This window comes from Patiria miniata, unplaced genomic scaffold (assembly GCF_015706575.1).
Source record: "Patiria miniata isolate m_02_andy unplaced genomic scaffold, ASM1570657v1 HiC_scaffold_28, whole genome shotgun sequence".
In the NCBI taxonomy this organism is placed as follows: domain Eukaryota; kingdom Metazoa; phylum Echinodermata; class Asteroidea; order Valvatida; family Asterinidae; genus Patiria; species Patiria miniata.
In genome coordinates this window covers 5096790-5124617 of record NW_024037067.1, presented here as the reverse complement: position 1 = coordinate 5124617, position 27828 = coordinate 5096790, and the positions used below count along the sequence as shown (strand labels likewise).

Below are 27828 nucleotides of genomic sequence, written 5' to 3'. Positions count from 1 at the left end.
GCTGTTTTTCATGTCCTGTTTCGACCCGAACGTGCAATTTGTGTAAAAGTCGTCGTTGGGGGCAGCAAACAAAACATAGTAAATCGTGACGTAATTAACAGGACTCGTTTATACTACGCTGCATCGGGAGTCCGGTTTATTACGTCACGATTTACTATGTTTTGTTTGCTGCCCTCAACGACGACTTTTACACAAATTGCACGTTCGGGTCGAAACAGGACCTGAAAAACAGCTCTCAAAAGTACCTTTTGTACTCATTTCATGACAGACACAATAGTCGTTTTTATTTCATCACACCTTAGGCTACATATACCCGAAAAATGACGGAAATGTCTTCGAGCATTCCATTCCACAACCTCTTTAATGTACTCAGCAATGATTTCAAAGCTGTATCTATTTTTTACGCACTTATTTATTCTGCTATTTATGCTTTTAAACATTCAGTTCCAGGGTAACGTGGACAATGAAACCCCAGTGACCAACTACTTTCCCGCGGTCTTGAACACGCGTTTCATTGAAATACGACCTCTCACTTGGAAGAAACACGTCTGCCTGCGCTTTGAATTGCTGGGATGCAGAGGTAAATAAACGGAATTGACGGAGGCAAATAGGATCATTATTTGACTTTTCATGTATTTTGGTGTTTGCAATAATAACACCAGTAAACATCTAAAGAAGAATGTTCAAAACCTAGCATGCAAGCCCGACAGAATACATCAGGGAGGGGGTGTTTGGTACCAGACTAGAATATGATCTTGAATCCAAATAGGGTTTTGGGTAATAATTTCGTATGGGTTACTTTTAGGATCAAAGCAAAATGATTCCATATGCCTCTAAATATTTTGTTGGAAATAAATGCCAGCTGTAATTAGCATCTGATAAACACACTCTAAAAACTGTGTTTAGCAATTAAACACAATTTTGCTATCACTTTGTAAACATGTTTAGACGCTAAACATTACGTGTTCAAATTTCTAAACATTAATGTTCAATGGCTAAACACTATCCATCCTTACTCTAAACATGTTTAGTATTTAAACATGTTTACAAACTGATAGCAAGAAAGTGTTTAGAAAAGTGTTTAATTGCTAAACACAGTTTTTACAGTGCACCTTAAAGATATAGTTCATCATTTGTAGTTTGTGCATTTTGTTCGTTTGAAGCAACCAAAGTGTTCAAAATCTAATGAAGGATACTGAACAACTAACCTGATGAAGTGTCAGCTCAGCTTCAGCTGTATATTCCGAGAAAAACAGCATTCTAAGATCTCGATTTCAAATCAAAAGTTGCTGAATCATGTTTTGAATTGGAAAGGCCTTCTTTCGTTGATTACTTCAAAATGACAGCTTGCCAGAAAGAATAATTTCACAGGGAGTTTAGTCCACTTACTATCTTTCAACCAAGTATGTTTTTCAACAATAATTACGCCAGTACTTTTCGGATGGCTGCAAATGATTGACTATAGCTTTAAAGTAACCAATCTGTGTAGGGACTAAGCTGATCATTAAGTCAAATCTATTTTCCCTCTTATATCATAAACCGCTTGAGTTACTCACGTGAATTGTTGAAAACACTAATATATCGAAATATCCGGATAACCTTGAGCAACTATAACAAAAAGTACGAGTAATAACTGACGATAAAGAGAACAAATATGATAGGCCTATTAATATGTTTGCTGTAGATGGTATTGGTGATAGATAAACACTGTGTAATAATTATGCATACCGAGTTTAGATGCTTATAAAAGAAAAAGGAAACATATTCGAAAGGGTTTTATATTGATTAAGAAATTGCACATCATACTATGAAGTTTGGCACAAAATACCGATAACTTGTGTAGCTTCGAATTGTTGCACGCGAATTTGATATTTTGTCATTTTCGTATATGTTTGATTAGGCGAAGCGTTAACCTTTTCTATTCAATTTATGAAATATAAAGATTTTCTCTATTTGTCGTAGTTTAAAACTGTTATGAATATAAGGGGCATTGACTACTCCCGGTAGAGGGCGCTTTAGCCATCGCCTCTATTTTTGACTCGTTCCAAGGCACAAATAGTGATGTGCATTATATTCGTGATAAATTGAAGGATAAAAAGTATGACTATAGTGTTTTGACGCAATATGAACACATATATATGGGAATAGAAAAAAACGGTTTTAAAACAATTAAAGTGACTTAATACCTTTTGCTTTCGAGTGTACTCTCTTAATTCCAAAGAGTGCAATTAGGGACCAGACGTTTTAGAGTGAAAATCACTCTTATTTTCGATTGAAATAGTCTGAAAATAGAACCACCTCAGTTGAAGCTCGAGTGAAAACTCGATCTTTACGATTGAAGAAATTTTACTCCAAAACTTCCAGTGCCTGCTTTCCGACTGTGGGAGTGAATCTTCACTCGAATGGAGTGAATTTCAGAGAATTTAGAGAGTTGGCCTGTGGGTCCTAACATGTAACTTTTTTTTTAAATTCATCTTCCTAAAAAAAAGGTACTGATGAAAATTAGATACATGCACGTCACAAGAGGGCTGTTCGTTACACCGGCGTGAACGATGACAAGGACAAACAATATGACTCTTCGGTAGTTTTAGAATATGGTAATAAAATGATCTTGTTGAAGGAGACAGCAGGGAAAAAATGAAAAGAAAAAAATAGAAACCAAAAATAAAATACACTATTAAATTACATATTTAGGTACACTGTAAGCCGTTGCATGCACCATTATTTGTAAGAAAAGGTGAAAAACCACTAAAAACTGGAAAAATTTAACAGTAAAACGAATTGTGTGAATTCAATATTGAAAAAGTTTCAAGCTCGGTGTAAGATGGATTCAACAGACTATTCTACTACAAAACTAATGACATGTGAATGTTGAAGAAAGGTCATTGGACGGTTTAGGCCTAAGCATATAATATTTTCTTTAAATGAACGTCTGTAATTATCGGTTTTTATTAGCTGTTAGTGTAGTCGGTGAGTATAAACTGATATAATGGTGTTGTAATTGTTGTGAGAGAACGCTGTGTTATAGTAAGATGTTATTAGTGATTTTTCATACCAATTAGGCATTTATGATTCGGTATATTGGGCTTATTTATATTTTTTCCATTTTGTGGTTTAGTTAAAAAGTATGTATATTTAGTCAAAACTCGACCCTCATTCGCATGGACTTACTCTAAATGGACTTACTGTAAATAGGCCTACTCTAAATAGGTGTACATGTACTAGGTTTACCTAAATTATAAAAATTACTATTGTCAATATCTTATTCTGTAAATATTTATCGAACCATACAGAATAGAAACATTTCTCACGCTTAACAGCAAATGTTATTTTATGTATTTTGCAGTAGTTATATTTAATAAAACAGCGATGTTCTCGTCCTAAACAACACAGTGTGTGTGTGAAACTGGCTTTGCAGATTGATTGATTGATTTACGGCCGTAGCAAAACAATTCAATTTAAACCCTTTTCGCCAAACTGTGACAATCACAAGATGTGATTTACATTTTCCCTTAAAACTATTATGCATTACAATTTGGAAATGTATAAAATGCAAATTATGAAAAACCGCATCTCTGGACAAAATGAGCATTGGATGAGCATCATTCGGATGAATATTTATGATAATCTGCATGAATATTCATGATAATGTGCATGGAATTATTCTTGATAATGTGCATGAATATATTTGTGATAATGCGCGTAGCATTTTTTTTCGTAATTTCGGAAGTTGTATATGGGGAATCATTGTCGTTACCGTCCTCCTAAAATCGAGGAGAGGAACATGCTAAATAAAAAAAATATTATCTTTGTATATAATTTTTGTTGACAATGGCTTATATAGCGGTGAATGTAACAGTTGTTCTCATAATAATACAATGTTTGTATACACTACAGTTTGATATTGTTCATTTGCGGACATAACAAAAAGATGTATGGAGAAATTAATTACTGTAATTATTACTTTCGGCTAAAAAAAACACACCACTGTTTTTGTCAAAACTGAAAGAAGATATAGAAATTCATCTGTAACTTTTTTTATTTGGTATGATTGTGCAGAATTGGTATTAACATAAATCATCTGAATGCCTTTACTAAAATGATATTGAGACGCGGGCGACAGGAAATGTGGTTGACTGTCACTACGGCAACCAGATTTACAGATTATGGCGAAAATTAGTTTCCACGGTTACCAGAAAATAACAGCTATTGTCTACGCGATGGTTCCAAATGCAATTCGCTGCGTTGTCTGGTATTTTGTGTGCGCTTAGTGTGTGCGTTATTATACTTCATTATTTTGTAAATTTGTAAGTTTTTCCCCATTCAGATTAAACGACTCTCTTAGTTGTACTCAGTAGCCAGCACATGAGGGCGCTTTACTTTTCAAGCCATGCCCATGTAAAGAATTACCAAAAATTAGTTTGTGCACAAGTCTATAGTGTAGCACTTGTTTTGCTAGTTGCCACGCCCCCTTCCTTTTCGCCCCCTGAATCAAGCGTGTAGCATTAAATTTCGTTTGTGCACAAGTCTATAGTGTAGCACTTTTTTGCCCCTTTCCCTTTCGCCCTCTGAATCGGGTGTCGCATAATGTTGCACTTAGTTTGTGCACAAGTCAATGGCCTTCCTTTTCGCCCTCTGAATCAAGCGTGTATATAGCACTGTGTAGCATTTCGTTTGTAGTCTAGTACTTTTTCTGCTACTTAATTGCCACGCCTCCTTCATTTTCGCCCTCTGAATCGCATGGTTCATTGGCAACAAAGGGGTGCGCTTTCCCTGGTCTGGTTTTTTGACGTAACGACGGTCCTACCAATTCGTCAGCAATGCATGAACTTGGAGCCAGACTGCCGCCTTGCTGTTGGGTTTCGTGTATACCATCACTGTAGCGTGCTACTTGGCGCCAGTGATGAGTTCATTTGTCACATAATTGTTTACCAGAGCCATTACCAAATTCAGACATTTTAATATATTGCAAAAAAAAAAAACACTTAAACCGTACCGACGCCAATGCGTGGGCTATTGCTTCGGAGCAAGCGAGTATTTTGTGAAGTGGAGGAACTGCTCGAGTACGAGCGGAAACGCAGAAATTATCCAAAATATCGACCCGAGTAAACCACTGCGCTGTGTTCAAACGACGTGTTTTCAGAATGAGACACCATAGGCAGACCGAAGACCCACTCCACTCTGAAAAAAGGGAAATTAAATGAAAAAGGGTGAAATTTATGGAACCTTCTAAGAAGAAACAGTACTTTGCCTAAGTTTTGATTGTGTTCCGTTGCATGTCATTGTTTTTGCTGATCTCAAAGAGCCCACAGACCCCCGTTTGTACATATCTCACTGACTCATGACGCACTGACTGGCTGTCACTTCTGAATAAGACTTGCTTTATCCTCGTCTCGGCCATCAAGTTGACTCGGATGACTACATTGACACCTAATACCAAACTGGTTTGCGACCAGCTTTCCTCGGATGTTATTTTACTTCAAGAATCATCTAAGAGTGGTTTTATTTTTTTCTTTTCCTCTCTTAGACATACCAACAATTCGGAGTAAACCCCTTTCCTCCCACAATCAGAAAATGGAGTCGTCCATTATGAAACTATTCCCATGACAACCAGAAAATACAGAACGAGCGATATTGTGAGGGAGAAATTGTGAAGGTTACAAACTGAAAGACGTGATGTGCTACCATAACAAGCACCGCAATTAGGCGTGAATTTCTTATGTCCACCTATATTTTTTTTATTGGTTACGGTTGAAGCGAAGGCGCCCGCTTGGCAGCGAATCAGTATTAAGGCAGCCGCTGTTTATAGATTTTGCATCCTTGAGTTTTGGCATATTATGATTCGAAGAGTGTGTAGTTAAAAATATTACGAGAAAAGTGAAAATTCCCTTTGCAGCTCAGTTTTTGTCTGTGGTCTTTTGACGCGTTTGCGCTGCTGGTTTATTAACACAACTTGCACCGAGTTGCAGAACATATCGCTGACAAGGAGAAGTTTTGACGTTGTTCTGAAAAACCAAGCACAATGTTCATACGGAACATAAATGTCGGACTTGCTGTCGTATGCGTTGTGCTCGGAACTACTGTAACAACCGCAGGTAAGCATTTTCCTCTTTGTTTAAATTGTTTTTTTTGTAATGTGCGATGAGTGATTTCTGCATTAGGTGATCCATCTTGAAACCCAAAATCATATAGGATCATTGAGTTTTTCCCAAAAGTAACTAACCGAATTAAACTTTAAAAGTTTACTTGGATTAAAGATCGTACTGGTACTAAACGAACTGTGAAATTATTCCGTCTGGCTTGCTGTCATTTCGAAGAAATCAAGAAATGTACGTGATTTCCAATGATCAGTCAGCTGACTGATTTTTGGAAATAAAGAAAGCTATCGACGAAGTGGTGTTTCGTGACCAGAACGTTGTGCATGGTTTGTCACTGTTTTCTTGAAAAGTGTAATATCCACTGAGCTGAAACTTCAACAGGTTAGGATTTGAACAGTGTTCTTTGCATTTTGAGTGGCGTTATTATTTAGTAATATTATTTTAATAAACGAACAAAGTACATGAAAAGCAAATGTGATCCTGTATGCCTTTAACAGGTACCAATGATATGAAGTACTGTGAGTCCATTTCCGGTTTTTTTTCTTCGTAGAAACGGTCTGCTACTTCGGCCAGGCACCAGACCCGGAATCGAATGATTCCTACCGCTGGGTGATCCCAATTGAAGATCCCTGCCGATGTACGGAAGTCAAGCTCGGAGGAGTGAACACTTTCACATCTCGCCTCCCCTTCAAAGTGAAATATTACGACACCTTTCTGCAAAGCCGCAATTCGGATGAGATTCAAGCCTGGCTGAATTGTAGTAAGAGATATTGATTTTCTTATAGAAAGTAAAATCATAAAAAATAAACAGTTGTACTCGTCAAGACCTCACAAGTCGATCGATCATAAGACAATCGCGAGCAACAAGTACTTCATGTGCGGAACCGGGGGGGGGGAAGGGGGGGGGGCTGGGGGCACTTGCCCCCCACCCCCCACCCCCAATTCAGCACGGATGAGCCCCCCCCCCCCCCCCCCCCCAAAAAAATGCTAGATACGCTGCTGCACCGACGGAAGATGCCTTTTACTGGGCAAGTGCCCCTTTTTGGTAATGCCCCTTTTTGGTAATGCCCCCCTGTAAAATTGCTGGTCAAATTAAAGCCTAATAAAAATGGACTTCCACTGAAGCATTAATTCCTTTGTCATTGGTCATCCCCTCTCACACGTGACTTGACTGTATTTTACTTGATATTGATTAATGATCTGACTTGTGATTACGTGTCCTGGACTTTACCTAGGCGCTACACTACTAGTCAACCTGGGTAAACATTGACAGGTTCTTCTCCTCTAAAACTGAAAAGCTGCACATATTCCCTCTTCCCTTATTTGGCACCTAGACCCTAATCTGTAACCTATTTCGTTTCTTTGAAAAGGATTTATAGCCTCCTATAGTGTGCTGCCAAAAATTCCCTGTATATTGGGGGTAACACTTACTTTATTGGCAGGATATAGGAATCAAATGAAATTGATATTATTCACAAACCTGTACAAATATACCAATAATGATATGTATAACCTTTGAAGAACTGACATATTCTGTTTAGGAAAATAATGACTTTTATGTCATCAATTTTATCATAAAATCATTAAATCTGTAACCGTGCAGTATAGTGCAGTACGGGGTAAGGTTTCCGCCAAAGTAACCCCAGTTTACGGTACTTACGGTACTCGCTTCCAGTGTCGCTTCCCGTGAGTGTAAGCGCACATCGCGAATAACAAAACTTCCAAGACTAAACATTGAACGGGGGGAATCGTCTGTGTATGGAATATTCAGAGATTTATCCTATTGTAAATATTTATTTCTTAACAAACTGATTTGTGTATTCCTTTTGAAATTTCAGCTTGCCGTGACCCGCTAGGGATGGAGAGCGGTGCCATACCAGATAGCAGTCTGTCGGTATCAGATGTTGGTTACGCTGGCTTTTCCGCCGAAAAATCTCGGCTCAATGTCACAGGTAACTTTTAAAACGTTCCCAGCTTTGAGGTTTTTTTTTTTAATTTTGACATATTTTCAGGGTATGTATTGTGATGTCTTCAAACACAGTCGTGCTACAATATTATGTACGTCCACATATTCCAGATTTTTTTTTTCTATTTTGCAGCGGCTTGGTGTCCAGTCGCAGAAGATCAGAACCAATGGATTCGTGTCGACCTGCAATCTCCGACTACGGTTACTGGCCTGATCACCCAAGGAAGACACCGGAGTAACGTCTGGGTGACGTCATACAAAGTACAGCACAGCGACGATGGGACTAACTGGAGTGATGTTACTGGTACTGACGGGTTGCCAGTGAAGGTAATTTGACATACGCTTCAAAACGTTGACGGATTCGTTCAAATTCTTCTTTCGACTTCAAGTCTAATTCCCGTAAATTGATTCGTCCACTCAAATTTTCATTACCTAGTTTTTGCCTTTCAGTTTCAGGGAAACGTGGACAATGAAACCCCGGTAACCAACTACTTTCCCGCGGTGTTGAACACGCGTTTCATACAAATACGACCTCTCGCCTGGACGAGATACATCTGCCTGCGCTTTGAATTGCTGGGATGCAGACGTAAATAAATGCTAATATATTTGCCTATTATGTAAATGAACTTGATTTTAATTATTATTAACTTAAACTTAAGTTTTAACTATTATTGAATGAAATTATCACTTTCTTTTCTGCAAGAGCGATTTTTTTTTAGATTTAACCTTATTAAAGGATTTGTATTGAGAGTTTTGAATTGATGTTCTTTTTGCCTTTCAGTTTCAGCTTGCCGTGACCCGCTAGGGATGGAGAGTGGCATCATACCCGGTAGTAGTCTGTCAGCGTCATATGAAAACAATTCCCCCGGTAAATTTCGGCTCAATGCTCACGGTAAGTTTTACATGTTCCTACGGCAGATTTTTATTATAGTTTGTTGGTTTATATTTTCAGACATGTCTTCAGATACCGGCGTCCTAATTTGTTTAACATTATGATTTCATTGTTATTTCTGTAGAGGCATGGTGTGCGTTCGTCTATGACGAGGACCTATGGATTCGCGTAGATCTGGGAGCAGTGACTACCGTTACTGGTCTGATCACCCAGGGAGACATACAGAAATACGAGTGGTTATTCACGCCATTCAGGGTACAGTACAGCAACGATGAGACTAACTGGAGTGACGTCATCGGTGCCAACGGGTTAGCGATACAGGTAAAATGAACGTGTATAGGCCTGGATAGTTTAACTGAATATTGGAAAAATATTTCCAATCATATCAGTTTTCCCCATATGCTTGTAATGACTAACTCCCTTCCGATTTGTACTCACTACCAGCTTTTATTTACCCATCTTTACATGCTTGTGTTATTTGTATAACCTTATTATTCACGTTTTCTCGTTCAGTTTCAGGGCAACGTGGACGGCGTTACCCCAGTAACCAGCTACTTCCCCGCGGCTGTGAACACGCGTTTCATTCAAATACGACCTCTCGAGTCGTACATTTCCGTTTGCCTGCGCTTTGAATTGCTGGGATGCAGAGGTAAATAAAAGGAATCAAATAATGTGTTTGAAATCAATGTCACCTTTAAATTGCCTCTTTTAGACACCTCGAATTTAACCAATTGATGTAAAGTCAATCTACGTTTCCCCCTTTCTTATTTCCTAAGCTGCTTGAGTGGTTCGCGTGAATTGTTGAAATCTCTTGGAGCATCGGAACATCCCTGTGCATCTTTCTCAAGAAGTGCAAGATAATTAACAAATGAAGAAAAAAATCTGATATGCCTATGTTTACTGTTCGTGGTGTTGGTGATAGATAAGTACATAATGTTCAAAGTGGCGACGCTTTTGAAACTTTTTAGAAACGAATTAGAAATAGGGTTTATTAATAAAGACATTGCACACTGTAATAAGAAGTTTGGCTTAAAACACCTGTAACTTGTACCGTGCTTTATAGGCATGTGGGATCATGTGCATTTATGCTAATTTAAGTAACCTACCGAATTTTTATCAACTAGCATACTTGGATTACTAAACACCCTGTGAAATTATTCCGTCTGGCTTAAAGTGTCATTCAGAAGAAATTCAGTGATGATTTCCAACGATCAGTCCATTTACTGATTTTTAGAATAAAGAGCGCTATTGACGTAATCGTGTGCGGTGATCGAAAGGTTGTGCATGATTTCCACTGTTTTCTCGAAAAATGTAGTAACCACGAAGCTGAAACTTCAACGGTTAAGTTTTGAACATTCTTCTTTGGATTGTGAGTGTGGTCTTATGGAACCGAACAAAGTGCATGAAAGAAAAATGATCCAATATGCCTTTAATTTATGGCAATTTTGTGTGTTGCACCAGCTTCAACAGTTATGAATTTAAGAATTTTTGCCATCTCTGTACATATTTCGCTGTACAGTTTATGGGCCTTCGATAAAAATTGGTTTTCTCTTTGTAATGAATCAATTTTCGATGAAGTTAAGAGATGCGGAGTTCTCCCTCTAGAGGGCGCTCTAGCCATTTACCCGCTTTTTCAATTACACATAGACGTGTTGACAGGCAATAATAATAAACATATTCGCGTTTGATGGTGTTTGAACGTTTTTGAACACAAAGTGGGATAGAAATATGGTTTAAAATAATGAAAGTGCACTTAAAACCTTTTGCTTTCAAGTGAATGGTACATAACATGTATTGTTTTTCTATTCACCGTGTATTAGGACTTTGCTAGTGAATTATATTTACACAAACCACGCCACAAGATAGCTATTCAGTTGCACACCGACATGCTGGCAAAAAATAATGACTCTGTAGTTGATTTTAGTAGGTGGTAATAAAATGATCCGATTGAGAGAGACAGCATGAAAAAAAATATAAAACAACACAAATACAAAACAAATTGAAATACACTAAATTATCTTTTTTGATATGCTATAGCTAGTGCATAAAAAATATCTGTAAAAAAGCCTGGAAAATTGGAAGTTTAATATCAAAAAATATAAAAACGAAAAGTTTTAAGTTGGAGTAAGATAGATTAAACTATTCTGCGTAACCCTTATATGCTAAATTGAAGAAATCGAACAATTTCAGCATACATTTCTTGAAAGGTAATACTTCTATACTTTTATGTCTTTATTTACATTGTAGATTTAGTTGGTAAGTATGAACGGTGTTGGAATTGTTTTGAGAGAATGCTGTATCATAAGTCAGATGTTATTGGTAATTGCTCGTACTGCAGTCTAGAGATGTGTGCTTTTTATATTATGCCTAGTTATAGTTATTCCCTAAGTGGTTTAGGCCTATTTACAAATTATTTATAGTTTGGCCAAAACTCGACCCTCATTCGCATGGACGTACTCTAAATAGGCTTACTCTAAGTAGGTGTACCTGGCTGTAAATGGGTCACTGGTATAGACTATTATCAATATGTAGTTGATGTAAATACTTGTTATGGCAGAAAAATATATACAAAATAGAACATTTCTCACGCAAGTTAAAGATTATATTTCACATTATCTTTGTAATGTCTTGTATTTTGCATTAGTTATGGTTAATTAAACAGAGATGTTCTCGTTTTAAAAACCATAGTATGTGAAACTGACATTGCAGATTGATGTATCATTTTTTGTCAAAGCAAAACAATTGAGGAAATTAATGTCTATACATGAAATTTCTGATTTAGATCCCTTTTGCCAAACTGTCCGACGATTTAGAAACTCATCATGTTTTTATGATCTCAAACTATAGACCATTATCATGTTGCAGCCATCTTGATTTTTTTCCATTCAAATCAACGTAACCAAAGCGAAGCTGGAAGGAAAACTAGTCTGGTTCCTTTTTGCAGGAAAAACATTTTAATTCAGTACTGTTATTGGATACAGGGAATGTGACTGAAATGGTTGCAGCGTGATAAAGGTCTATTGTATTAACATAAAGCATGTGGCTGCAATATGCGCCGCAGCATCTTGTAAACCCCTTATAAAGATGCTACATAATGGGTCTCATATTTCTCATAAACTTCATTCACCTGTCTTTAAAAATAGACATAATTACCAGCACCTTGAGTAGTTGGTAGATACGTGCGCTAAGTCTCGGTATTATATTATATTATATGTGCATCAGCATTTCCTCTTATTTAGGCTAATAATATTGAGCTACGGCAGACAGGAAATGTGGTGGACAGTTACTACGGTAACCAGACGAACAACAAACTGCAGAAATCAATTTCTGTGGTAACCAGTAAATAACGACGTACTGAGTATAAGGCCAAACAAAAAAAGTCTCCGGTTTCTGGTATGCGCGCGCGTTGCCGAAGTCATGCACATCGGCAAAATGAAAAAGTGTTTTTTTTTTCAATGAAAGATGATGTCTCAAACCGCAAAACTCACTGGTTTGACTGGAATCCTGCTGCTGCACAATTTAAACGTGTTTTTAGATGGGGTTACGATCGAGAATAAGCTTTATGTGGCCTCTCTGGACTCCCATGTATTTGCAAGAAGTTTAGTCGGCACCATTTGCAGTCGTCAGCCGTAAAAAAAAAAAAGCCGCGTCGCCGCACCACTTTTTGAGCAAGCTCCATACCAGACACCGGAGAATTATTTTTTTGGCCTAAGGGATCCTATTTGAGATATGCTACGCTGACTGATAGAGCGTTATTAATTACAATAACGCTCTCGAAGAAATTAATATGTGACTTGTCACAACAAAGTGAGTGAAAAGTCGGATTTTTTTTTTTAAGAATTGAGATATTTATATACACGTAGGTCTATCTAAATTCTGCAGAACAAGAGCTTTCTAATGATATACAACATTTAGGGATACTGAGTTCAGTACAGGAAATACAGACCGGCAACTTACTTGAAGTGGTAAAACTGATTCGTTAGAAAAATTGCATTTTGAAATCCAGCAGTTGTGTTACAGTAAATGAACGACGATGTAATAACACGGGATGTGATAGGTTTTAAATATGTTCGACAGAACGATTAAAGTTGTGAAAAACTAATTAAAAACAGGACTTACAGAGAAACGTTCTCGTGACAGAAGGGAAAAAATTGGACCACCCCCATCAAATTTTGGGCTTTTCCCACTGTAATGCAAAATGGCAATTTGCATCATTATAAAAGCTCAATGTACTATTTATTTGCGGCTTTTCGTTTGTGTTTTTTTTTTTTGCCTGCAAAACTACACAAAAAAAATAAATAAATAAATAAAATTCATTGGCATTTTTTTCAAAATTGGGTATGATTGTGCGGTATTGGTATTTCCATAAAGCACGTGATCGCCTTTATTGAGACGCGGGCGGCAGGTAACGTGGTTGACTGTCACTACGGCAACCAGATTTACAGAAAATGGCGAAAATTTATTTCTATGGTAACCAGAAAACAACAGCTATTGTATACCACCGACGTAAGCTGCTGTGATCCAAAATGAAAGTCGCTGCGTTGTCTGATACTGGTGTTCGCTTATAGTGCGCGGTATTGAAAGCATATATATAGGCCCTACTTCATTATCTTGTACATTCGCAGCTTTTTTCCCTGGGCCATTCGAAGCAGAAAAACGACTCTCTCTCTAAAAAAAAAACCAACACCGCACCAAACAGCGCATCAAGTTTAGTACAACTCGGTATAGGATATTAGTTGTTCCCCCTATTAGTACGGCAGATAGGTGATGAAATTGCGCCTTTGATGATCCAAGCATGACATTTGGCACACAGTCAGGGTGTGCCATGAGAAAGATATTTGGCTATAGGGCCATCAAAGATTTGTCCTGAAGAAAAAAATATAGGTGGAATAACAAGCAATGGCAGCCATTTTGAACAATTTGAAAATTGCTTGTTAATCTACCTATTTTTTTTCAAAGGACAAATCTGCGATGGCCCTGTAGCCAAATATCTTTCTTAAGACATACTCTGTGTGCCAAATGCCAGGCTTGTATCATCAAAGGCACAATTCCCCCAAAATTATTATTTCCCCTATCTGCCCCACTATATCTCCAACGCTGAAGTTTGGCTTTATGTGGAATTTTACACTCTATACACTGGTGTTAGATCGCAAGAATCGGACATGCGTGACCGTATAGTAGGCGGGTGTGGTGTCTTGTGGATTGTGATTGGAATAGCTGCGGCAACCTCTGCTGGTAAGTTCGCTTTTTACCAAAAGTACAATAAGGGAAAGCTTTATTTTACAAAATAATTAAATAGAACGAATTCCTGTTCAATTAGGGCCTACAGCTACTTACTCACTGCATACAGAACATGGAGGATGCAGGCTCTAAATATATGTTGAACTGTAAGTTGACCAGTTTGCATTAGTGTTTGACCTAAAATCGTTCTCATAAAACGATTGTCTTGTCTCATCGTACACGACAGAATTAAAAGAATTGTGGTCCTGTTTTGCAAAGACAACACGATAGGATTTCAAGGTTTCAACGATGAAGAGTGCAATAAGATTATGTTGACGTCAGGAGACTCAACGACGGTCAGAGCACTGCATGCTTAGTGTGTGACCTCCCGAGTGAAAGTTGGAGAAAAAAATCACTCGGTCGGGACTTGAACCCACGACCTCCTGCTTTCTAGTGCAGACGCCTGCCACTCGACGATCGAGCTAACAGGCTGGTTCGAATATCTTTTGTGAGTTTGTGAGTCCCTGAAAAGAACTGGGGGAAACTACGATTCGGACTTTGTGTTTTTACGTGGGTGAAGGGAAAAACCTAATTTGATTTACATCACCCCGACGCAAAATTCCATGCGCAACTGTATAGACTTACCTTTATTAAACCAGGAATATACCTGTCATGTTCCCAAAACTTCTCCTTTAGCAATGGTTTGCTACATCGGCCAAGCACCAGACCCGGAATCGTATGATTCGTACCGCTGGGTGATCCCAATTGAGGATCCCTGCGGATGTACGGAGGTGAAGCTCGGAGGAGTTAACATCTTGACATCGCGCCGCCCGCCCATCAGAGTGAAGTATTACGACGTGTTTCTGCTGACCAAGGATCCAGAGGAGATTTGGACCTGGTTGAACTGTACCAGTAAGAACTGTTAATTTATTAGTAATACAAAAGACCTGTCTGTTCTCTTCTTGATTAAGCCAGTGTTGAAAAAGCGTGGTTTAAACGGAAGTGACGTCAGACTTACAAACCGGATATTCAGACGACTTTATCATATTAAATTTATAAACAGACTATTGAATAATGCTCCTATATGCTCTTTGGTATATTTTAGCAATTAAATCTGTTCTGTATTCATACCTTTCAGCTTGCCGTGACCCGCTAGGGATGGAGAGCGGTGCCATACCAGATAGCAGTCTGTCGGTATCAGATGTTGGTCACGCTGACTTTTCCGCCGGAAAATCTCGGCTCAATGTCGAAGGTAACTTTTAAAACGTTCCCAGCTTTGAGTTTTTTTTTTTAATTTTGACATATTTTCAGGGTATGTATTGTGATGTCTTCAAACACAGTCGTGCTACAATATTATGTACGTCCACATATTCATGATTTTTTTTTCTATTTTGCAGCGGCTTGGTGCCCAGTCGCAGAAGATCAGAACCAATGGATTCGTGTCGACCTGCAAGCTCCGACCACGGTAACTGGCCTGATCACCCAAGGAAGACACTATAGTGACGTCTGGGTGACGTCATACAAAGTACAGCACAGCGACGACGGGACTAACTGGAGTGATGTGACTGGTACTGACGGGATATCGATGCAGGTATTGAGCGATCGACCAAGGTTATAAAAAAAAGGTGGGGTGAATGGCTTTCAAAAGGATCGATGTCTTTAATACTAGAAACACACGTATAATATTCTTTTTGAAACTTGCCTTGCAGTTTCAGGGTAACGTGGACTATGATACACCAGTAACCAACTACTTTCCCGCGGTTTTGAACACGCGTTTCATACAAATACGACCTCTCGCCTGGACGAGATACATCTGCCTGCGCTTTGAATTGCTGGGATGTAGAGGTAAATACAAAAAATCAGGTGTTATTGAAAGTTGAAGTTTCATGTATTTTCTCGGCGGGCGTAATATCAAATGTTGTCAGTTAATGGTATAAACAGGATAAAACATGTAATTGATACGTGCATGAAGCTTTGGCATGTAAATGAAGCATGGGCATATTAATGTAACTGTAAGATTCGGTTATTGGTTTTTACAGTATAGGTACATGTATCATTGGCATTGAGCACAACATGCTCAAAATGTATATTCCTGATATAAATATGTGACTAATGAAACATGTGCACAAATTACAAGAATGTCCCTTTCTTGCATCAGCAATGGAAAACAATGGAGCTTTGAATTGTTTCAGCGAATATTTTTGAGATTTGTCGATTGCAAATTCTTTGCTTTGGCTAAACTGTGGTTCATTAATTTAAGGTTGAGTACTACTACTGAATGTGTATTTATTATTTTCTTTCTTTGTCTGCAGCTGGCTGGAGTCACCCTTTCGAATGGTTGTAGGCAATGAAGCATGGGGATATCCAGGGCATGTTTTCGCGGTCGTAACCAAAAACAGGCTCGATTGTTTCTCGGTGGTTTAGTAAATTCACTCGTTTTTACTTCACAACCAAGTTTTTAACCAACTATGTATCAACCAATACAACTGAACCAGTTTTTTATATGATCTCAAAAACATGCCCCTGGTACAACCTTAACTTGGAAGGACAATGGACCGATCCACTAAGCTCCGCCCCATGATGTTTAGACCAATCACAGCCTAGCCGTGTCCGACATGCGCGCATGTACATTATCATGACGAGCGCGTATAGAACATGCAAGGCATTGGATAGGTGCACCTGTTGTGTTGCCCACGTGTGTTGTGGGCGGGGCTTAATGGATGATCGGTCTGATATCATTGGATGAAGAAAACTTACCTTAATTTTAACTAATGTGGTCACGTCAACGTACGTGTTATATGGTAATGTATAAGTAAAGTTCGTGTTTCGTCGCTTTCGTCCATTTTGAATCGCTGAAAACAGTGAAACCTTTTTGGACATCCTTGTGCAACATTGTTTTAACCAGTTATGTGCGGCAATTAAAATTGAAAGTAGACAGCAGCTATATATCGCCTTAATTATTATAAATGTATAATTAATGATGTATTTGTGAAAATACAAATAATTAATACAACAGTACTCCAGTGTTTTGTCGCGTTTAAAAAAATTGTAATAATAACAGTTAGCTTAAAGTTATCAATTTTCGACTTTTTGAAATCTTGCACATTTGTGTTTTTAAAAATAGGTTCAATATGCACCAGGCTAGGCCCCTTGCCAGCATGGACTATTGTTTTCGCTTTTTAGTAACAGTTGAAGTTTGTTACGCAAAGTGTATGTTCAAATCAATCCACCTACCTTCTTGGTTTTGTTTATTCACGATTCAAGTATACATTTATTTCCATACTTTCAAGTTGTGATAATTACAACTTTTAATATTAAATTCAATTTATAAACAATTAGCAGTGAGCAAAAGTTATTTTTTATGCAAAAAAAAAACCCTCAAAATTAGAAAGCACGGGGGGCATCTTCAGGAAGCCGGAGTTTGTATAGAAATGCCTCAGTAAACATCGGGGAAACTACAAGGAAAGCCGATACTGGGTGAGAAACTTGCTGGTCAACACAAACATGACGGGAAAACAAACAGACGACAGCACAACAAAGAGACGGACACGAACGGACAGACAGTATAAGTATTGCGTAAAGAAAGAACAAAGTAAATTGTAATTTAATAAAAGATAATTAAATTATAGAAAGATCAGAGAAGCTCTATCACATAATGGGACATCAACGTTCTCTTATATAAAACGTGGTGGGGGGGTAATTTTTTTGGGGGGTCCCACGATTTGACCTTGGTGACATGTATGTGGCCTCTTTCCGAGTAGTATAAGAGGGGTGTAAGTGGCGCCACCAACGTCAAAATAGTCCGCCCCCCGAAAAAAAACACTTTTTTTTCTGCGGCCAAAAACTGTTTTTATATCAACCAAGCCCCATAGGAAAGCGCACAAAGTACCCCAGATAGTTGTGTAAAAAAAATATCGTAGCCCGTCCCGTTTTGAAAATACAGGATAATAGGATCCGCATTGTAGTTATTATGCTGAGTTTCTCCAAGTTTTCCGATTTTCATTTTTTTTGTTCCATTTTATTTTCAAAGGGAGACATACGAACATTTCCTCCCAAAAAAATCAGAGAATAGTCTCGCGAGGGGGAGCTGTTCTGTTTTTAGATCTCGCGCCGAAACGGTAAGACACACGAGGAAGGAAGGACTGGTGCTTGGTAATGTTGTGCCCATTCTTGAAAATCACGCATTCTCGAGAATGGGCAGGCACATTCTTGAGAATGTGCAACTGGATCCTTGCTCAATCTTGGCAAAAAAATAACTCTTCCAGATTGAGCGCACATTCTCGAGAATGCGCGACAAGATAACGGTCTTGTCGATGCCGAGCACCGGCTGCGCTTGGCAAGTCTAGCTGAATCCTCGTTCACGGATTCTCAATAATTATACTGTTGCAACGCAAGGCGCTGAAAAGTAGAGTGGATATGATAAGTAAAGGCGTATTAATATGGGGGGGGGGGACCGGGAAAATATAAGAGACATAATAATACTAGTGCAAAGAATTCTGATTTTTGGGACAATAAAAGCGGGGGGGGGGGGACGTAAGAATGAAGAATGTGAAGAATGAGAATGAATACTGCGACATCCCATAGTGCTAATGCTATTTCCCATTTAAATTGCCACCAATTTATTGTTCACATCCCACCATAACGTCGCAGAGCTGGATTCTATCTAGTCAAAAGAGCAATTTTGGCAGCTTCTGGACATCGTTTTTTTTCGTGGCACGCATATGATACATGCAGGGACTTGTAACTTGTCTAGCCTAAATAAAGCACTTCCCAGACAAGTTCACAGTCCTCCGTTATTACAAAACTTCCCATAGTGGGCAGAAAAAAAACAATAATAACAGGTTTAATTTGATTCAAATTATCGTAGTTATACGAGTACAGAAGCATAGCACATTTTCTTTCCTCTTTATATGAATTGTTTCCCTTTTAACCGCTATACAATTCATTTAACATAATTATGTCGTGCAATGTTTGTTAAGATTGGGCAAAATTCATAAATTGTGCACGTGATATTCCCACCCAATCTTAAGAATGAGCGCTCATTCTTAAGAACGCGTGCTCGTTCTTAAGAATGAGCGCTCATTCTTAAGAATGCGCGCCCATTCTCGAGAATGTGCATGCCCATTCTCGAGAATGCGTGATTTTCAAGAATGGGCACAACAGTAACAAGTCTAGTCTGGAAATAAATGGTCGATGACATCCTTCACAAAGCTAGTGCGGTTGAAATTTTGCATCAACTTTTCTACAAAATGGAGGTTTGCTAGCCGAGGTTCGCTGACTGAGGGAGTAGCCATCCGACAGTTAAGAATGGCGGGGAACAGTGGTGCTGAAAAGCTAAGAATTCGAGCCAGAAACCACCAGTATGAGGGTTTCGACAAAGGTAAGTTGTGTACGTCCGGTTTTCTGTTCGGAAACTCACTTGTGTTGCCTTTTTATCGCCTAGTTAACCTACTAAAAAGGATGCAGGGAAATAATGCTGCAACTTGACGCCACTTTTTTTCTTCATACATCATCTCAATAAAGGTCAGCCATTGAAAAAAAATATTGAAAAGACATGAATATAAAATCTGGGACTGAGAGTTTAGAAACATTTCCAGTTTTGTTAAAAATTGGGCAGTGGATATTTGGCCGGAGACGGCAAACCTAGTTTAGTAAACGTTAGTTTGCCGGATATGCACTGAACATGCGCAGTTACTGGGTTTTTTTTTTACTTAAACATTTTCCGGTGACAAATTTTAGTCTGGCTCCATGCAAATATAATCGTTGTAACTTCGTATTCACAACATGGGAATCAGACCATTTTATAATTTCGGACTTTATTTCCCTTTAAAAGAAAAACCCTCCAGAGATACAAATCTGAACAAAGAAATAGGGTCTACTCTGCAATAAAATGTTTGAGACAGGTTAAAATAATAAAAGAAGAATATTCTTATTTATTTGGGGATGGGAAAAAAACCTTTAGAAATGTGGCGGGGATCGGGATTGTTTACACATTTTTTTCGGCTTTAGTGAAACAAGAATAAGTTGATGTGGAATGAAATCATCATTGATGGTTCCCATTCAGTATTATACGCAATCATATTGGTCATGTGATCATGTCATGTGATGTGAGGCAAAGGTTGTCTTGAAACATCATCTGAAATATTTTCTAAATGATACCAGCATCAAAAACAAATTCCTCAATGTGGCAGTTTTAGGCCTATATTGTTTTATAGAGTGTGTTGGAATAGCAAGCATCGAAATCTAGCCAGATGTGACGACAGTTTGTTTTGTGTATAATTTAAAGGGGGCTATTTGCAGCTATCTCAAAAATAACCGACCAAATTATTGTTAAAAAGCGTACTTGATTTAAAGATTGCAATGACTCTAAATAAATGTCCTGTGAAATTATTCCTTCTGGCATGCTGTCATTTTGAAGAAAACAAGAAGGTCATTTCTAATTATGTGTCAAGTGACACATTTTTGGACATTTCTGTTTGTAGTTTGTTTGTAATTGGGCGAATCTGTGAATGGGTGCAAGTGTTGACAAGACGCACAGGCCAGGAGGCTGCTCTTATTCGTCGGTTCAGTGCGTGACATCACATAGACATCGGCAGAATGAGAACCATGTCCCCAATGCTGATTTCAGGATTGTGTCACAAGAGGGCGCAATTCACTCAGCAACTTTTGAACACATTGAATCGAGATCCAGATAATTGTGTTTTCTCAAAATATACAGCATTCACAGAGCTAAACCTCTTCAGGTTTAAGTTGTTAAGAACACGTCTGGAGATTTTGGGCACTTTTTTGTTCCTTAAAGAAAAATGCACAAATGACCATTAAGGTTCAAGGGTTAGCCCATTGTAAGTGCACACAGAAGTTGATGTGTTGAACAGTGTTCTGTGGAGAGATACATGTAGAGACACAACTCCTGTATGTATTCTGATAGGTTGATAACCTTTGCGTCAGTAATTTTGTTCAGTGCACAATGCATGGCTTGTGGAGTAAGCAAAAGTGTGGTGTTGGACGTACTCAATCCATCACTGACAGGCACTCACCAGTGCTGTCCCACCACATCTGTCAATGTCAGTCAAGGCATGGTACCCTCAGTTAACATACCTACCACAGCCTGTCAATTGTACCAATATGAGGCCAGTTTACAGAACTATTAAAACCTGTCACAGATTTTGACGTATAGGGTAACTCTCTCTAGATTGTCATTTAGAGAGGGAGGATTATAGGCATCATGTGCATTTATCCCAAATACCAAACTGTTAACAGAAAGCTTACTTGCAGTAAAGATCGTACCGGGACTAACCCCCACCTCCCCCCCCCCCCCCCCATTAAATTATTCCATATGGCTTGCTGTCATTTTGAAGAAATAAAAAAAGAAAATGTAGGCGCTTTCCAACGATCTGTCAGTCGACTGATTTTTGGAATACAGAGTGCTGTTGACAAAATGGTGTTTCGTGATCGATAGGTTGTGCATGGTTTGTCATCATTTTCTCGAAAAAGATCCACTGTGCTGAAAGTTCAACAGGTTAGGTTTTTGAACATTCTTCTTCGGATTTTGAGTGGTGTTATGAACAAAATGCATCAGAAGCAAACGATCCTGTATGCCGTAAAATAACAGTATTCTTCTGTTTGAATCCCTTCAGAGAACGAGGGCGCATGGCGCGGTCCGTTCACGTTCATCGCCTCGGCCGATACGCAGTACGGCATGTTTGCGTGCTGGGAAGACCCCTCTGCGCAGGACTGGCAAGAGGAGGTGGAGCTGACGCAGAGGGGGGTGGAGAGGATCAATAAGATGAAGCCACGCCCGAGATTTGTGGTCATCCTCGGGGATATGCTGGACGCCATGCCAGGTCGGTAGTGGGTAGTAGTGGATTATTTGTTGCCCTCCCTAATGCGACCGTCCCGACACCCTGCAAACCCAGTCAAATCACCCGTGCTTCAAATCAACTTTTGCAGCTCAACCCCATGCATTTCTCATACCTCGCTCGTGCTGTATTCAAGCTAATGGGTAGCCCTGAGGTATGTTCGGATGTTTCATGGCTCACTGTGCCAAAGTTCCCAAGATCTGATTTGATGCATCTGGTTGATATAGTGCCCTCTACCACTGCAGGGTCTACAGTATGTCTCTCCCCCCCCCCAAAAAAAATGTGTCTGTCTGACTGTTTTTGAAATAACTACAAAACCATGAGGTCAATTTTGAAAATGTTTGGTTCTGCAGATACTCCTAAGCCTTGGCCTCAACCCCTATGAGTTTCATTTAATTTCAGTCACGCATCACTACACAATTGTCCATTGATCACAATATTTTTGCTCTTCTTGTGGCACCTCCTATTGTGTGCTGGCTTGCAGTTGATCGAGCTGATGTCTTGATATATTTATTGATAGTTCAGCCCCCACCCCATCTGATTTCCGGATCCCAGAGTATACAGTGATATTTGGTTCAAATTTCCCTTGTCGCCCGGCTCAAACCTTCCAGTAAAAAGCTGTATTCCTTCATCGATTTGTTCTCTCATCTGACAGGCCGCCCGAGCCGTGAAGGCCAGAAGAATTCCTTCACGGAAGAATTCAACAAGCTGGACCCCGAAATCCCCCTTGTCTATTTACCGGGAAACCACGACATCGGGGACAGTCCGTCCATGGAGGACATCCAGCTGTACCACGATACTTTCGGTGATGATTTCTACTCGTTCTGGGTCGGAGGGGTGCGGTTCATCGTTCTCAACTCCCAGGTCTACGCCGATCCGAGTAAATGCCAGAAGGCAAGGGAGGAGCACGACGCATGGTTGAACAAGCAGCTAGAAGGTACATGGATTTCCCCTATAGCTATCTGTTAATGAAATCGCGGTAAAATCGCGTCAACGCAGCTTGTGAAATATTGTTCAATTACATGATATTCAAATTGGCGCAGAACGCGCAAAATCTGAGACAAACTAAAAACTGAACGTACAATATTCCATAGAGTTGTCTAAGGGTTGTCTGGTGTAACGCACTGGCAGGTACCAGACTATTCCTCATTTGCATACGTGTTCAGAATTTTTGCACATGCAAGTGATCCAATACCAGAGTGAGAGAGCAGGTAGTGGTGGGCACGTACTGCTGGACACCCTGGGCACAAGGTTGCCAAAAAGAGACGGCATACCACACAGACACAATAAGAAAAAAAACCGCACAGACACCCATGTTTACGTTACACACCTAGTGTGGACTTTCTTTTGTTTTCGTGTAGTTAAGAAAAACCTGTGAAAACTCTTTCAATCCAATTTGTTCCTATGATTCTCTTTATTTTTTTTTTAAATTTTGCCACTGATAAACCTTAAACCCAAAATGCCTCTAAACCTGTTTTCCAGAGAGGGGAAAACATTGTGTGGACGTGGCCCAAGTCCACACAACGTTGCTGCTACCTGGTTTATGTGGACATCTTTTGTTTGGAAGTCCACACAGTGAATGTAATGCTTGTGCAGGACAACATAATGCAGACACACACACACACAAATGCACCATAGGACACACGTGTATACTAAAATTGTATCCTTGTGGAGACATTTCTTTGTTCTCGTGTAGTAAAGTTTTCGAGTTTGAAAGCGAAGTTTCAAAAAGCTCTTATTTTAACCAGAATTAATTTCCTTGGCTGAAATTCGGACTTAATATTCCTTTTCTAAAACTCTTCCATTTGCGACGGATCAACCCACCTGGGAAATTCCTAGTTTTTGAGTAAAATCCATATATCTATTTTGTGAAAATCTTGTGGAGACGTATTCATCTATAGAAATTGCCCTGTGGAGACGTATACAATCTTTTGTTCCCTATTGTGTGCACGTCTCCAGAGAGGGCACGGTGTATCAGATCAACACTATGCAGAGCAGACACACAACAATAAAAAACACAGACAGAGCAAAACTAGGCAGACACCAATAAAAAATACCACTACTTAAATTTTATGATTTTCGTCTCTCTTGGCAGATGTCCAAGCTACAGAATGTAAACACGTCGTAGTTTTCCAGCACATACCGTGGTTCCTAAAAAGTCCCAATGAGGAGAATGATTATTTCAACACAGACATCAGGCTGAGGTTGCCAATGTTGGAGAAACTGCACAAAGCTGGTAATTATGCAAATATATACAACTTGAAATGGACTGTTCCATATTGTGTCATAAGCCCCGCCCACCTTTGGTTTGAGACCGAGCAAAAGTTGTGATCTTGTTGGTCAGCAATAAAGTTTTGATGGATTTAACGAAACTTGGCATAGCTGTGCAACATTTCAAATAATATAAATATCTTGGACGAGGATAATAACAGCATTTGCAACAGCTGTTTGTGTATGATTTTGTTCAATCACGAAACAGTCGTTAAATCAGCTCAGCCCGCTATTTTGATAATAATTGTGTCCAACTTTCTTCGGAATCATGCGGGAACTTGAACTCAAAAAGCGTCGTCACAAGTAAAATAGCAATTCCTTTACTTCCAACACAAAGCTGTGAGTGTCTTGTATCAACCTTGATAAGTTGTGCAATAACAGGCTCCACGACGATCACGATTTGCTGGTAAAATAAGTCATTTTCAGTCGCTATGCCAAATATGCCACCTAAAATGATTGCACAAGTTATGCCATTATTTGTTGCGCAAGTCGCAGACTTATGCACTATGCAACTTTCATGAAATTGTCATAACTGAAGTGTTGCGCAGCGTGAAGTGTTGCGCAACGTGTTGCGCAACTTGCGCAATAAATTGTGGCGCAGGTGGACTTATGCCATTGCGTAATTTTTTGTGACATTGGCTGCTGTAGTTTGAGATGAATTCAAAACTTAAACAAAGTTTGGAAAATGGCCCAGCTGTTGTTGCAATGAGTCATCTGGATTTAACCATTTCTCGCAACAGGGGTGCGCATCATTTTCTGCGGGCACTACCATCGCAATGCGGGGGGATTCTACAAGGGCATGGAGGAAGTGGTGACGTCAGCTTGGGGCAAGCCCCTAGGAGAGGACAAATCTGGCCTGCGCGTTGTCACGGTTACCGAGGATTCCATAACCCATCGTTTCTACAACGTCGACGACATACCTCTTGAATGATAATGGAGCATGCCAGAGGACAAATCTTGCCTGCGCGTTGTCAAGGTTACGGAGGATTCCATCACGCATTGGTTCTACAACGTCGACGACATACCTCTTGAATGATAATGGAACATGCCACACTCACTAATGGCACATGCCAGACGAACAACAGTGAAATTGTTTATCTGGGTTTCCCCAAAACACCTCATTTATGTATTTCATTAAATAATTTTCGTGCCAAATGTGACTTCAGTGGTTTTTTCTCTATCCTTTGAATCGAGGCTTTTATGTTGTAAATAAATACAAAGATTTAAAGCAATAATTATCTGTCATATATTATTGCAATTTGCAAAGTCTGGTTCTTTGCACAGTTCTCTTTGATGGCACCATCCACTGCGGATTTAGCCAGTTATTTTGTTGGGTGGCAGGATTGGTAGGATAAAATGAACATTTTACTTTCATTATAATTAGCTCAAGATGCGCGCCATCTTTAAACCATGTAGGATCATTTGCAATTGTCCCAAAAGTGACCTAGGGAATTATTTTCAAAAAGTTGGATCTTAAAATTAAAGATCGTACCAGTACTAAGAACCTTGTGAAATTATTCCGTCTGGGTTGCTGACATTTCAAAGAAATCAACCGATATAGGTGACTTCCAACGATCAGTCAATTGACAGATTTTTGGAAATAAAAGAGTGCTACTGACAAAATCGTGTTTCATGATCAAAAAGTGCATGGTTTTCTCGAGAAATCCCCGGATTTGAACATTCATCTTTGGATTTTGAGTGGTGTTTTTATTTGAAATGAACAAAATGCATACAATTTGAGCCAATGATTTATGTGCCTTTAAAAATTTTTTGTCTGGTACTCTCTCTATCACAGACAATTTATGGTGACTGACAGACTACTGACTTCCTCTTTTAAGTGAACACTCATTTTAAAACTGCCATTTATACTTGCTTGCTTGTATAGTTGCTTAGTGTATAATTCTCTATATAACCTGAAAGGTTGTATTTTTTTTTTTAATTTAATTTTTAGTGATTATTTGGTAATTTGAGCAGAATTTGAAGCGAATGAGAGAGGCTTTTAGCCGAAGTTTGTTTTTGAAAAGCACTTAACTGATACCACAGCCGGGTACATTAAGTTTGGTACGGATAATTTTATGCCTGTTTATTACCCAGAAAAAAAAGTGGATAACACTAATACATTTTATTTGTTTTGGTGAAGTTTAGTCAGTAAGCAAAATTATGAATCTGAAAATTCTGGAAAAAATTCAGAGGAAACATGTACATGTACTTCCTGGATAGGTTTAATTATTTAATTAATTCTTATCCATGGCCAAAAGATGTATTTATTTTTTTGAGAAAGCTGGTAAATAATAGTTTTTTGTAGAGCTTAAAAGTATAAATTTCAGTATGTCTAGTTTTGTAATCTTTGATTATGAATCGTTATTCTCACCGATAATGCCAACTACATTGAAGCAATGTCACTTCACAGAAACTGATAATTAAACTCTAAGCAAGATGAAAATTGAAAATCCATACCCTTTCTATTGACTGATTTATTTTTAGGTGCGTTGCGATGTATATTTCAGATAAAGTTCTTAATTCTTATATCATTTCCACTTTGGGAATTACAATAATGTAGTTTTATTTTCACCTTCATCAGATCGAACTTTGCGTCGGGATGATGTAAATGAATATTAGGTTTTGCCCTTCACCGACGTATAAACAATGTATACTCGGTGTGTTACCTCCCGAGTGAAAGTTGGAAAAAAATCACTCGGGTGAGACTCAAACCCACAACCTCCTGCTTTCTAGTGCAGATGTCTTTACCACTCGACCACCGAGCTAACGGGATCGGTTGTTTATTAGTTTTTGTGCCCACTGCCCGGTGCTGTATAGTTGTTTTGGTCATGCAGTCAAACAAAATTAATCTTTCTTCTGTGTTTTTTTTCGAGTTTCATCCCTTAAAAAAATTAACCTATGTTTGTTTAGCAATACAAAATTTGTGGAGTTTAATGTGACATCCAGCTTAATTCGCCAATAGTATAGTTCTTCAATAAATTATTTTCTCAGGAATTATCTGTGACCCGGCAATACCCTTATTTTTTAGGTGCAAAAAGAATACAATAGCCAACTTTTACAGGGGGTTACAGACACCTCCCCCCCCCCCCGAAAAAAACCGGATGACACAGTGATAATTTTATAGATATATCTTTTTGTTTAGTAAGACGGCCAGCACTGGGAGAAAGTTAAGGATGAAATTAATAAATGTATAAACATCGGCTTGAAACTAGTTCGTAATTGAAATGGGGAAGGGGGCATGGATTTCGAAAGTATTTTGCAAACATTAACAGTTTCTGCAAAATAACCCGAAAGGGGAACAATGATTACGAGTTGAATACAGTAGATGGTTTCTAGAAACTTGGTTTTTATTTTTATTTTGCCCAAAAAATTATAGAGGGCGTCCTAACTTTCGGCTTTCTGGCTCTAGCAGCTCTGGTCGACTTAGCCCCATAAATGTGGCCTATTTACTGGACTGCCTCCGTAAACATAGGCCACACATCCACATGTACAAAAATCGTGTCGACGGAGCGAAATTTTGAT

General features: G+C 38.9%; 3 protein-coding genes across 5 annotated transcripts; all 3 read left to right on the top strand.

Moving 5' to 3' along the window:
* Positions 1 to 5626: 5626 nt before the first annotated feature.
* Positions 5627 to 11123, top strand: LOC119734904 (neuropilin-1-like). Of its 2 annotated transcripts, none has more exons than XM_038208535.1 (9): positions 5627 to 6095; positions 6649 to 6858; positions 7937 to 8050; positions 8198 to 8391; positions 8515 to 8650; positions 8852 to 8956; positions 9081 to 9277; positions 9470 to 9605; positions 9733 to 11123. In XM_038208535.1, the coding sequence occupies exons 1-9, from the start codon at positions 6023 to 6025 to the stop codon at positions 9738 to 9740; spliced, it is 1173 nt and encodes a 390-aa protein (XP_038064463.1). In that variant the 5' UTR covers positions 5627 to 6022; the 3' UTR covers positions 9741 to 11123. The 2 variants fall into 2 exon arrangements, with proteins under 2 accessions (XP_038064463.1, XP_038064462.1); XM_038208534.1 differs by having other exon boundaries at positions 8846 to 8956.
* Positions 11124 to 14827: 3704 nt separating this feature from the next.
* LOC119735072 (retinoschisin-like) lies at positions 14828 to 16520 on the top strand. Its single transcript, XM_038208764.1, has 5 exons — positions 14828 to 15088; positions 15315 to 15428; positions 15574 to 15767; positions 15886 to 16021; positions 16489 to 16520. Exons 1-5 carry the CDS (start codon positions 14875 to 14877, stop codon positions 16518 to 16520), a joined length of 690 nt encoding a protein of 229 aa, XP_038064692.1. The 5' UTR covers positions 14828 to 14874.
* Positions 16521 to 19344: 2824 nt separating this feature from the next.
* LOC119734913 (serine/threonine-protein phosphatase CPPED1-like) lies at positions 19345 to 26760 on the top strand. 2 transcript variants are annotated; one of them, XM_038208548.1, is made up of 6 exons: positions 19345 to 19556; positions 21814 to 22020; positions 22691 to 22972; positions 24131 to 24271; positions 25047 to 25177; positions 25283 to 26760. In XM_038208548.1, exons 1-6 carry the CDS (start codon positions 19370 to 19372, stop codon positions 25340 to 25342), a joined length of 1008 nt encoding a protein of 335 aa, XP_038064476.1. In that variant the 5' UTR covers positions 19345 to 19369; the 3' UTR covers positions 25343 to 26760. The 2 variants fall into 2 exon arrangements, with proteins under 2 accessions (XP_038064476.1, XP_038064475.1); XM_038208547.1 differs by having other exon boundaries at positions 25047 to 26760.
* Positions 26761 to 27828: the final 1068 nt, after the last annotated feature.

Coding starts and splice junctions, on each gene's coding strand:
- LOC119734904 (XM_038208534.1), top strand. CDS start 6,023: ATGTTCATACGGAACATAAATGTCGGACTTGCTGTCGTATGCGTTGTG. Junction 6,859..7,936: donor TCAAGCCTGGCTGAATTGTA/GTAAGAGATATT, acceptor TTGAAATTTCAG/CTTGCCGTGACCCGCTAGGG. Junction 8,392..8,514: donor CTGACGGGTTGCCAGTGAAG/GTAATTTGACAT, acceptor TTTGCCTTTCAG/TTTCAGGGAAACGTGGACAA.
- LOC119735072 (XM_038208764.1), top strand. CDS start 14,875: ATGGTTTGCTACATCGGCCAAGCACCAGACCCGGAATCGTATGATTCG. Junction 15,429..15,573: donor ATCTCGGCTCAATGTCGAAG/GTAACTTTTAAA, acceptor TCTATTTTGCAG/CGGCTTGGTGCCCAGTCGCA. Junction 16,022..16,488: donor TGAATTGCTGGGATGTAGAG/GTAAATACAAAA, acceptor CTTTGTCTGCAG/CTGGCTGGAGTCACCCTTTC.
- LOC119734913 (XM_038208548.1), top strand. CDS start 19,370: ATGACATCCTTCACAAAGCTAGTGCGGTTGAAATTTTGCATCAACTTT. Junction 19,557..21,813: donor GTATGAGGGTTTCGACAAAG/GTAAGTTGTGTA, acceptor GAATCCCTTCAG/AGAACGAGGGCGCATGGCGC. Junction 25,178..25,282: donor CTGGCCTGCGCGTTGTCACG/GTTACCGAGGAT, acceptor CGCGTTGTCAAG/GTTACGGAGGATTCCATCAC.